Source organism: Pipistrellus hanaki (genome assembly GCF_964339955.1).
Source record: "Pipistrellus hanaki genome assembly, chromosome: 1".
Classification (NCBI taxonomy): Eukaryota; Metazoa; Chordata; class Mammalia; order Chiroptera; family Vespertilionidae; genus Pipistrellus; species Pipistrellus hanaki.
This window is the reverse complement of record NC_140503.1, coordinates 6,459,890-6,471,696: the sequence shown is the minus strand read 5'-3', so window position 1 is coordinate 6,471,696 and position 11,807 is coordinate 6,459,890. Positions and strand designations below refer to the sequence as shown.

General features: G+C 64.1%; 1 protein-coding gene across 1 annotated transcript; it reads right to left on the bottom strand.

Moving 5' to 3' along the window:
- Positions 1-319: 319 nt before the first annotated feature.
- On the bottom strand, positions 320-9,495 carry DLK1 (delta like non-canonical Notch ligand 1). Its single transcript, XM_084889844.1, has 5 exons — positions 9,236-9,495; positions 8,021-8,084; positions 7,410-7,540; positions 4,497-4,638; positions 320-2,974 (listed from the first exon to the last, which is right to left on the bottom strand). The coding sequence occupies exons 1-5, from the start codon at positions 9,306-9,308 to the stop codon at positions 2,248-2,250; spliced, it is 1,137 nt and encodes a 378-aa protein (XP_084745970.1). The 5' UTR covers positions 9,309-9,495; the 3' UTR covers positions 320-2,247.
- Between the last annotated feature and the right edge of the window lie 2,312 nt (positions 9,496-11,807).

The window sequence follows — 11,807 nt, the reverse complement described above, 5'->3', positions numbered from 1 at the left end:
GTTCCCAGGGGTACAAGGCTGGTCTCCACAGCCTGGAGACCGAAAAGGCGGAGCAGAGAAATTTGATCATGTCCAATCTCAGAATGTCAAGTTTGGGGAATCTGAGGATCAGAACCGGTAGTTGACTCGATCAAGGTCTCACGTGAGAGAGGCCAGGTGGGTGCCAGACCCACCTGGCACATGCCAACCGTTCTGTTTTTTTTTTTGTCTTTTTTTAAAGATTTTAAAGACACACTCAAATGAGATGTTGACTCAAATGACTTGTGGAGAGAAGGAAGGACTCGGGGGGCGGGGTCATCAGAGAGGGAGGTGGGGGAGCCAGGGGATGAGGGTGAGGGAGGGGAGGAGCCACAGAGCCTGGGGGGTGGGAGGGGCTTGGCAGTGGTAAGGGGTGGGGTTTGGGATGTTGGGAGAACCAGGAGGGGAAGGGCAGGTTTAAGATGGGGAGGAGTTTGGTGGGGACGGTGGTGGGAGTTTGGGATGGCATCGCCTGTCTGGGACGAGGTGACCAGGGTGGCATCTTGGGGCTGGGATGAGGAGGACCTGGAGCGGGACAGCGGGTTTGAGGGAAATGGCAGTCAAGCTTGGGGTGGGAATGACAAGGGACTCGGCGGTGGTTTCGTGGGTGGGGGTGACGAAGTTGATGGCTGAGTGATGACGGTGACGCATGTGGTGATCGGAATGACCATGTGGTGATCGGAATGACCATGTGGTGATCGGAATGACCGTGCGGTGATCTGAAGCAATGACCATGTGGTGATCGGAATGACTGTGATGAAGGTGTGGTGATGATGACTTGGGGCAAGGTAAACACGTCAGTTAATACTCAACCAAGCTCGGAGTATTGATTCCTGCCCAAATAACCTAAGCAAAATAGTCCTATCTGGTACCCAAGGGCTGTGAAGCTAACAGAATTCTGTCTCATTTCCTTCTGGTTCCCCCCCACCCCCCATCAAAAATAGATGCTCTTCTTAAAAAAGTCAAGTTCATGATTCAGAAACTGGCTAGGTCTTTTGGGATCTGAGCGTTACTAATCGGCAACACAAATGAGCTTCATGGCCATGTAGGCCAGGTCTGGCACCCCTTGGGCCACACAACTGGAAAACACCCCACAAGGGCCGTGTTGCTTACTCAGATTTCGCCAGGGGCACTTGCGGTTCACCTGCAGTTACATTTTCAGAAATATGGCTGATCTACCGGGGGCGGGAGGGGAAGGGAGGTCTGGGCGGGGGGGGGGGGTTCCCGAGGGGCAACCCCAAGGCTACGATATTGGGACTCGAAAGCGGCCAATAATCGTTCCCAAGCGGAAAGTGGAGCCAGGAGGCTCCCCACTTTGAAAAACTGCACTTAGGGGTGATTCTGAGATGCCACGTGGGCATCGGAGCAGACCAAAACATGCGGACCCAGGGAGGAGACTGAGTCTCCATCCGATCCCCGACGGGGAGGGTCGGGAGCTGTTTTGGTTCATCCCCCATCGTTCCTAATTCAGAGTTTTAGACAAGAGAGGACCTTGGTGGTCACGGTGGTTGGTCAAGCCCCGCCCTAAAGGGGGCGGGATGGTGGGCTCGCTAAGGGGTGTGGCAGGGCTGGGACGAGGTCCCGGCCCCGCCAAGCAGCCAACCGGGGTCTTTCTCTCTGCCTGACACACGGCCGCTGCACTCTGCACGAAAAAAAACCTCCACTCCATCACAAAGATCTAAGGACTGCGATGTTGACGTGAGTGCGAGTCGGATGTGACGTGTGAGAATTAACGAACGAAGGGGGCCTGAGAGCCCCGCTCACAGTGGCCGGTCGTCAAGAATACGTTTGCAAGGACCCTGCGGCCGAGGCCCCTCGGGGGAGGGACGTCGACGCACGGAGCCCCGGTTCCAGTTGCCTTGTTTTTTTTTTGTCTTTTTTTATTTTATGCCAAAAAAGTCTAAAGTTTAGAACGACATGCTACGTTATCTTAACTCGTCTTAAAGGTGATTAAATTCTTATTCTTATTCGTATTAATCATGCATCGGGGGAGAGGGGGCAGGGTACCTTCTTCTTTGCATTGAGCGCATTGCATTGGTGACACAGTAGTAAGCACACAAGGTAACAACAACACAGCGAAGCGAGCGAGTTCCCCAGGCCTAGCGAGATTCTCCCACCGAGGTTAGAAACCGACCGCGTCTAGAGAGACCTGCGGGGTGGGGGTGGGGGCACCCCGAGGATGGAAGGGGGCGGGGCCAGTGGGGGACTCTGGGGAGACCTAGCTCTGCTCTAGATCTCCTCGTCGCTAGCCTCCTTGAAGGTGGTCATGTCGATCTTGTCGGGGAAGATGATGTTGACCGCCATGTCCTCCCCGCTGCTGTAGCGCAGCAGCAGCTTCTTCTTCTTGTTCAGCATGCGGTTGTAGCGCAGGTTGGCGATCCAGGCCTCGCACTTGTTGAGAAACACGACGCACACGGTGCCCAGCACCACCAGGCCGGTCAGCACGCCCAGGATGGTGAAGCAGATGGCCTGGCCCTCGGAGAGGAGCGGGGTGTCCTTTTTGACCTCGCGCATGGCCACCTTGAGGATGTGGTGCTCGGGCTGCCCCACCGGCAGCTCGTGCACCCCGGGGGTCACGCGGTAGGCCAGCCCGGGCCCTTGCTGGGAGCTGGCCGCGCGCTTCTTGCCGCAGAGGGGGCCTGTGAACTGGGGCTTGCACCGACACTCGAACCTCACCTGAGAGTGCTGCAGGCAGGTGCCCCCGTTCAGGCAGGGCTCGGAGGCGCAGGTGGTTACCGCGCGGCTGCAGGTCTTGTCCACGAAGCCGGGGGGGCAGCGGCAGCGGAAGTCGCCCCCAATGTCGGTGCAGGTGCCTTGGTTCTCGCACGGGTTGGAGGTACAGCCGCTGACCACGATCTCGCAGAAGTTGCCCGAGAAGCCCGGCGGGCACACGCAGGAGGCGTACGAGGCCTGGCCGTCATCGTCCACGCAGGAGCCGCCATGCTGGCAGGGGGATCTGCAAGACAGAAGGGGACAGGGCGACGGTCCCTTGTGGGGGGAGGTGGGCTATGACAGGGGCTCAGCACACATGATGGGAGTGGGTGATGCCAGCCAGGGGAGCGGAGGGGGGAGGCGGGCGCTGGGACCCCTGCCTATGAGGACCTCTATTGTCTGAGGCAGCTGCACACCCGTGCGGGGTGTGCCCCTCACCCCAACCCGGAGCATGCCCGACCTCTCACCCCTACGCCCATCTCTCCTCCCAGAGGCCTGCCAGGTAGTCCCTGGGCTGGTGGGGGAAACTGAGGCTGAGAGAAGCAAAGCTACTGATAATGCAGGGCTGGAGGGAGCCCCCTCCTCTATCTAGCTCGGTCTCTGGCCCCCCCGAAGGCCAAGCCACACAGGGCATCCCTGACCGTCTCCCCCGCCCCCACCGCCCACCACCCCATTATTATTTTTGCTTTTATTCTCAGTGGAGCGAGCCGGCAGCTCATTGTGCAGAAGCCCTCGGGGACTCTGCGAGTGAAAGAAATACGCGGGCTGTCTGCGGTCCCTGCGCCGGTTAATAGTGGCTCATTCACCCAAGTGCAGCCCGCAGACCGAGGCTGTTTGCTCCGAGCGCAGCGCGCGGAGCATTTAGCGTAAGTGCTTCTAAACGAGCAGGCCCTTTGTCAGCTGATAAATGCCCAAACTCCGGGGAAGAAAGGGGCGGTGGGCGCGGAGCGTGAGGAGGGCTGCAGAGGAGCAGGGCTCTGAAGGAATGTCAAGGGCCCCGGGCTGGGTTTTGTGAGGGAGAAGAGCAAAGTATTTTAGAGGGCTTGCTCGAACGTTCCCTTCTCGCTGGTGAGCAGGCACGGTGTGCGATGCCGCCCCTGCCCCGGAGCCCAGAGCTTTCCGCACCTCCCCTCTGCCCGCGTGTGGCACCAGCCAGCCCCGCGGCCTCCACGCCACCCTGCAATGCCAGGGCGGGGGCTAGGGGTCCCAGGTGGGATTCTTGCTCCGGTGGAGAGCTCTCCTGGCCTCCCGCTGAGCCCCCTCCGTGCAGCTGTGCACCTGAGGGCCAGAGGGGGCGCTGTGGGGGACCCTGTGCAGGGAGGGACAGGGGAGGCCAGTGGCCTCCTCCTGAGACCCCCAGCAAACACGCCTGCAGAGCTGCCCAGCCCCCTAAGCCACCCCCTGAAGTGGGTGTGTGGGTCTCACAAAAGCAGCCTGGGCCCTGGGAGACTCTGACCTCCCCCTCCCCTCGCCTCTCACCCCAATCGCCTTTAGAAAATTATGCAGCTCTGAGCTCCGTCCCAATCTACTGTCATTCACGCAGGGACTCAGGGACCCGGGGAGGGCAGGGGAATAGGAAATGATCGCCTTGGGGATCACTGGAAGAAATTATGGAAATGACACTTCCTCTGATGGAGGGCGGCCCCCCACGGGCGGCAGCCTGGCTGGTCCTTTGTCAGGCGCCAGGCCTCACTGGCACCGGCTGACAGGGGCTTTAGGGGTGGGTGGCGGGGACTCAAGACCCAGGGAGCGGGAGGGACATTTACCCGTTGACCTCGCAGGGCCCGTCCTTCTTCTGGCAGTTCTCGCCCGAGAAGCCAGGGGCACAGGTGCACTGGTAGTGGCCCTTCTGCATGGTGGTGCAAGTGCCGTTGTTGGCGCAGGGGTTCGAGGTGCAAGCCCGCATGTCTGGGGGAGGGGAGAGAACGTCAGGCCCCGTCCCCCTCTCTGCCGGGGGGAGGGGGGACAGGACAGAGGCAGGAAGACACACTGCCGATTGGTCAAGAGAGGGACCCCCAACTAGGCTGTCTCCATGTCTCTGCCCATGGCCACTGCTTATGGTCCCTAAGGGGGGCCCTGAGTTAAGAGGTGCAGAGACCCCCAAAAAAATTCCTGAAAAGCTTAGGGAGCTGAAGGAGGGTCCTTGTGTTAGGTTACGGGGACGGAGAGTCACAGCTGCTCCCTGCCACTCCGCCCAGATCACCTCTATCCTTTTCTGGGGAAACCAAGTCACCCTGAAGTCCAGCCTCATAACCTTCCTGACAGATCCCTTCCCTCTTCCCCAAAAGCAGGCCGAGCCTCCTCCGGGCAGCTCTGCACACCCAGCTCTTCATGGGCTTTTTTTTTTTTTTCGGGGGGCGGCTGCCCCTTGGGGGGACTGGTGCAGCCCAGCCGTTAGGAACGCCAGCGGCCCTCAGAGCCGGCCCACCCCCAGGGGCAGGGGGGATGGAGATGTGATTGAGCGGGCCCTGCCTCCTCCTCCAGGTGGTCTCTGGTCCCAGATGAAAAGGCCGCCTCTCCGAAGGCAGTGAGATGAGAACGATGGAGCCCTCTCCCGCCGGCCTGCGTTTCCATGCACACGGGCGCCTTCCCACCGCCTCTGGACACCTCCCGTCACGCACACTTCATTATCCCGGCTCAGCGAGCCCCGGACGCCGAACAAAGGGGCCCGGGTCAGGGGCTCTCCGACGGGGCAGCCCCCCGGCCCCCGCCTCCCGCCCGCCTGCCAGGGAGGGGGCCGGCCTGGGCCCACCCCCCTCCCCACTCTGTGCCTCACTTTCTCCACTTATTAAAGGAGGGGGCTCTCCCAGGGACCTTTTTTTTCTTTTTTTCTTTTCCCCCCCCCTCTCGTTAGCTTTGATTTCCAGCCCAGCCGAGAGCCGGGACCCAGCAGACACACCGCGAGGCGGTTCAGGCAGATGGTGGGGAGGGGTGCACACATGGACAGATCCCCCCTCGGTGACAAAGGCCGCTCCCTGCCTGGCGGAGGGGACATGGCAAGCCATCAATAGAGAAAGGCCTGGCCGCCCGGCGGATGGCCCGTCCCGAGCCCACCAGGCGGCCCTGGGAGCCCAGCTGGGAGCGAGGGAACATAAAGAGATTTATCATGGGGGGGGGGCGCCGGCCAGGCCTGAGCTTCTCGGCGGCTCCCTCCCCATCCTCTGCTCAGGGCTCAGCCACCTGAGAGCTGACACGGAGGCTGAAGGGCAGCGACGACCCTCCTGCTCCTGCCCCCTCCGTGGCCAGCCTCCCGAGGAGGCCAAGCCGGCCTCTGCCCCAGGAGAGGCTGCCCGGGGGGAGGGGAGCCATCCTACACAGGGACAGGGGCAGGGGCAGGGGCAGGGGCGGCAGCTGCACTGCCTGCGACTGACTGACCGTGACAGTGACAGCCTGAAAGACTGGGGGAAAGGAGGAAAGGGGAAAGGAGGAAAGGGAGAGGGCCCTCCGTTACCCGGGGGCCGCTCCCCGGGACACAGCATCCTAAGCCGAGAGCCTTTGTCAACCAGTGAGGAGGGGGCCGAGGTCTGGAAACCCCGTGGGGGGTCCCGGGCTAAGATACCCCACTGGGTGGGCTGCAGGCTGAATGCCTGATCCCAGATGGTGGCGTCTCTGGGATGCTCTGGTCCTGCAAGGGCGAGGGGGGGGGGGCAGCAGAGCCTCGGGCCTGCGCATGAGTCAGCGGCTGATAAAACTGCGCCATAGCAGAGGGGGGGGTGGGGGTGGGGGGGAGGGAGAGAGCTTCAAGGACCCAAGACATGGCGGGGGAGATGCTGGATTTTGAAAACTAGCTGCTCTTTCATTCCCCTTTAGGGAGGGCACTGGAGAAAGCCCAGGTGAGAGTGAATCCTGAGCAAACCCTTCAGCTTCTCTGAGCCTCAGTTTCCCCTTATTCTCTGCTAACGCTTGGGCCCCGGGGGACAGAAAACCCCAGGCTGCGGGCGTTTTCTCAAGGACCTCCGCCTGCCCAGGTTCCCAGGCGGGTTTTGCCAAAGGAGAAGGGGCTCAGAGGAGCATGTGCGGCCCGAGAACGCCGCCAGCTCTCCATCGCTCAGGGTAATGGAGGACGGAGATTGCATAAATTAATGCAATCGACAGATCACGCCAATCCATCCCTTAACCTCTTCTCTGCCCTCCCCAGGACCCCCTCCACCTTCGTTCCTCTGTCACAGCCCCCAGCCCCAACCCGGGCTGGGCCTGGGCCCCTGCAGCCCACCCCTCAGCGCTGGTCCCCTCCCTCCCCTCCCCTCCCCTCCCCTCCCCTCCCCTCCCCTCCCCTCCCCTCCCCTGTTGTTTGTTTGCTTGCAGCTCCTCATGCCTGTCTCCCGCGCGGACCTGTTGGAGTTTTTCTTGCTGCGTCACACACACCCCGGTCTTTCTGCTCCCTATGCCTCAGCCACCGAGCAGGCCCGTGGTGCCCACCCACGCAGCTCCATGGGCTGTGTGTTTGCCCTGTGGTGGTTTATCCCCCGGGTACCCCCCCCCCCGACACCCCACCCCAGGGCATCCTCTGGGTGCAGGGTGCAGAGGGGAGCAAAATCACAGCCCCTGCTCGAGAGGAAGCTCTGCCACCATCATGGGGAAGTGAGCAAACAGGCCATCGCCATACAAAGCACCAGGGACATTAGGACGAGGTGGGAGGTGGAGGGCGGGTGGGGTGGGGGGACAGGGGATGTGCCCACCTATGTCGCAGTAGTGCCCGTCCCAGCCCTCGTTGCAAGTGCACTGCCAGGGCTCGTCGCAGAATCCGTGGACACAGCCGGGAAAGGGCATGCACTCGTTGCACTGGGGTCCCTGCCAGCCGGGGTGGCACCTGCAGGGGCGGGGAGAGTCCGTGTGAGGGTGGGCAGGGGCTGACAGGGGAGCGGGGCTGCTTTCTGTGTACTGAGGGGGGGTCTTTGCACAGTGCCAGGCCGGGGGTCCCCGAAAGCAAACGCCATTCACCTGGATGGAAACGCTCACACAGAGGGGGGCCGTCTGAGGAGCAGACAGGGGGCCTGGGAGGCCGGGACTGGGCCTCGTGATGCGTTCTGCTGCAGTGGCCCGCAGAGGCGTGTCATCATGAGGAGCTGTGGCTGGGCCCCACCTCCTGCTGCCCCCCCCCTCCGCCCCCCCAGTTCCTGCGTCATCCCTCACCAGCCTCCTGCGGGGGTGATGGTGACCAAGCTGGTTTTTGTTTTGCAGCCCAGTGTCCAAGCCCCCTACCCCCCCCTTTTTTTTTCTGCCTGACACCGTGGCTCCCCAGGATTCTGCCCTAGCCCCCCACAAGATGCTTCGGGGGGCCCTCCTTTACCTGCAGACATTGTCCTCGGTGCACACTCCATAGTGGCGGTTGCAGGGCGGGAAGCATTCAGCTCCTGGGGCACAAGAGAGGTTACACCGTTCATCTCACCAGGCCCCAGAGGCCCAAGCCAGGGAGCACGCCCCCTGAGGCCCTACTGGCCTGGCACTCAGTAGGCACTCATGTCAACGCACTCAGGAAAGGCTCTCTGCCCTGTCCCTGCGTACGGAGTGACCACAGCACGTTTGCTTTATTCTCACCAGCAGGTCAGACATCTCCTTTCCCTCCAAACAGAGTGTGAGACCTCAGGCTGCAAAACTGGGGGTGGGGGCGGTGGGGGGGCGGTTTTGACCCCTGGGCACTCAGGCTGGCTAAGGGGCTCAATGGGGGGGCAGATGTTGAGGTCTTCGTCTCTGGGGAAAGCCAGGCGGGTTCACCTGGCAGCTCACAGGTAAGGCATCTGGATTATGTTTTGAAGGTTCATCCCAGTGAAGCCAGGCCCCCAAGTCGGGGTGCCCCCCCCCCATTCCCCCTGCATCGAAAAAACAACTGCGCCACAGCTTTGCAGAGGGAGCTGCCTGCAATCCTGACCCTATTTAAAGAGGCTGACGTCTTCCTGGGCGCCTACTGTGTGCATGTCCGTCAGCCTGCACCCCGGCTCTGCAGACAGCCCCCTGGGCCACAGCCCCTGGTGCAGTGGGGCGGGGGCCCCGCGGGGGGGTCCCCCCGGGGCTGGCAGAGAGGGATGGCGGCTGCAGCCCCTCACGTAGAGAAAGCACGCAGCAGGGCCCAGGCTGGGCTCCTGGCCGGGAATTGGGGGACTAGGGTGGCCGAGTGGCCCCCCCGTTGCACCCGAGAGACCTGTACCCCGATGCGCACACAAAGACCCCCCAAAGTTGCCTTTTCACGGGGGTCTCCAGCATCCCCTCGTTCCTCCTACCCCTTGTCTCTGCGCCCCGACACCCCTCCGGGCACCACTTTTGCGAGGCGGGCAGGGGCCGGGGTCCCACACCTCCCCTGAGTCCGCCCCCCGGGACCCCCAGGGCCGGGTTCGGCATGCAGGGGCGCGGAGAGGGCGCGGCGGGGACCGCACGGGGGCTTAGGGTTAGGCGAGGCGGGACGGGCGGGAATCGGGGCGCATGGGACGGGGCGCGCGGGGGGCCGGGCGGCCGGGGGGCTTCGCAGGCTCCCCAGAGGGGGCGCGAGCCGGGCCGCCGGGGCACTCACCATGGGCATGGTGGCCGAAGGCCAGCAGGAGCAGCAGGACGCGCAGGAGGGCTCGGGTCGCGTTCATGGTCATCGTCGCGGGGCAGCCGGGGTCGCGGTCCCGGGATCGGCGCGGGCGCGGGTCCGGGCGCGGGGGCCGCGCTGGGCTTCTGGTTGCGGATGCGAAAGGGGGCGCGGGAGCGCTGGGAGGGGAAAGCCAGGGCTGCGCCCGCTCCGCGCTGCGCTCGCCAATGCCGCCGCCGCCGCCGAGCTGCCGCCGCCGCCGCGCGCGCCGCCCTTTTCGTACCGTCGCCCCCCTCCCCCCCCGCGGCCCCCGCCCCCCGCCCCCGCCCCCCTCCGCGCGCACGGGGCCGGCGCCGGCCAGTCCCGGTGACCCCCCGCCCCGCCCGGGCCCCCCACCTCCGCGGCGTCCCGGAAACCGGCTCGCGCACGAGGCGCACTCGTGGCTAGACGGGCACAGGTACCCCGCGCGCGTGGAGCACGCGTTCCCCGCGCAGGACGGCACAGGGGCGCGCCCCGCCGGCTCGGCCCAAGTCCCGGGAGCCGGGGGGCCCGGGTCGGCCCGCAGCCCCCGGGACAGCGCAAGGGCGCGCTCGCACACGGACACCCGCCCCCGATCCCCAAAACCCTACCCTCGCCAAGGTCCCGGGCACGCAGGCCGGGAGCTCGCCCGCCCAGAAAAACACACGCACCCTCCAAAGGAGGGACTGCGCACCCAGAAAAGCCCCCGAGACCCCCGGCCACGGAGCCGCGGGGGGAAAGGCAGACACACCCCCGGCCACTCGGACACAGCCTACCTCCCGCACACGCCGCTGCCCGCTATGGGGAGGGCCTGCGGTGCAACAGGCCCCGTCCTGGGCACGCAGCGAGGCCTGCGCGCTCACACGGTTATGAAACCCTGGGCCCAGCCATCCGTCCGCACGGAGGGAGGCACGTTCAGAGCCACGTGCTGCCCTTGAACATGCGAGCCCCCTCGTCCACATGCTGACGCCGGCAGATGTCCATCCAGCCCGTTACCTGATGGCCTCCGGCCCCACACACGCCTGCACGCACACACGCAGCCAGGGCCTCTGCCTGGGCCTGGGTGGTGACCAAGCAGATTTCACCCAGGGGTGCAGCCACACAGCGGGTGCGGGTGTCCACACACACACCCCCACACCGCCCGGTCCCCAGGACTTACCATCCACTGGCTCTTGGTTGCACAATCACCTCCACACACTCACTCACACAGCCACCCAACACACACCACTCACACCGTCTCTGCTCCCCGACCGGGACGTGTGTGGGCAAGAAGCTCACACGTATGCGCTTCTCCCACACGCAGAGACACACCAAGGCATCAAGCACATGCTCCAGGCCCCCGGAAGCAGGGCGGGGGAGCTCCAGAGAAGGCTTTTTGGGGGCACGGGCTTGGGGGTTTGGGGGGCTGGGACCCGACCACAGACCTTCCTTCTCCGAAGACAGCTCCTGGGGAAAGCAGGGCCTGGGCCTTGCAGCCTGACCCTCTGCCTGCGGCCTCCCTCTCCTTGTAGGGATGTGGGAGGTGCAGGGCAGCTTGGGAGAGGCGGTGGGGGAGGGAGGGAGGGGGTGGAAGGTGTGTAGGAGGTGGGACCTTCAGGGGGTCCTTTGTGTCCCCTGCATTTGCATAGGCTCATTTGCATACCGACCCAGGTGCGGGGCTCCCTCAGGTCATACCCTCCCCTGTGTCTTGCCCCCCTCCCCACTTCCCCACATTGCTGATGGGGGCGAGGGGGGGGAAGGGAGAGTATGGGGGAGGAATTTGTGTCACTTTGGACCTTGGGGTGGGGCCTTGTCCCTGCAGCCATCCCCACAGGACCCCAGGCCATGGAAGGTTGGAGGACATGCTTGCTGACCTGGGCACCGTGGGGTGGGAAGTCAGGTCCAGGGGAGCCCCCAGGCCCGTCTGTCTGAGCTGGGGGGCGGGGGGGGGAGACTCTGGCTTTCCAGAGGCTGGAGGGGAGCTCCCCCCGGCTTGGGAAGGTGCCCCTTCCCTGGTGTTCTCTGCTGAAGACCCAGAAAGCGGGGAGGGCACTGGGGCACCCGCCGCAGGCCCCTGCCTCTCCGTTATCCCGGCTCCCATGGCCCCTTCTCCCAGGAAGAAGCTGAGTCCAGGGAGGGAAAGAGTTTTGTCCAAGACCCCTGGCTCCGTGGGCGTGGCCAGGGCTCAGGCCTCAAGGACGCCTGTCCGCTGCCCAGAGATGGCCATAGCTCCCCAATGACCCCCCCCTCCACCACTCTCTTCCCTCCAAGAACCCTGACCTCAGCCTCCAAAATTATCCTGCCCCGTTCAGCGGGCAGCTCCAGGAGGCTGGGTTCTCAGCCAGAAGCGAAGGGGGGGTGGGGGTGGTGGTGAGGGACCTCGGGCTCAGAGGCCCCGGGCGCGCGCCCTCCCCACCCGCTTTCGGATCTAGTCACGAGGTGTGGCGTGGACTGCGCAGAGCGCCAAGGGGGCCCTGGGGGCCATCAGTGCACCCCCACCAGGACCCCTTCTTTCTCACCGCCACCCTCCCCAGTTTTGGAAAAGGAAGGAGGCCCGGGCATGGGTGTCCAA

Coding starts and splice junctions, on each gene's coding strand:
- DLK1 (XM_084889844.1), bottom strand. CDS start 9,308: ATGACCATGAACGCGACCCGAGCCCTCCTGCGCGTCCTGCTGCTCCTG. Junction 4,639..7,409: donor CGGGCACTACTGCGACATAG/GTGGGCACATCC, acceptor CCCCTCCCCCAG/ACATGCGGGCTTGCACCTCG. Junction 2,975..4,496: donor GGGCCCTGCGAGGTCAACGG/GTAAATGTCCCT, acceptor TCTGTCTTGCAG/ATCCCCCTGCCAGCATGGCG.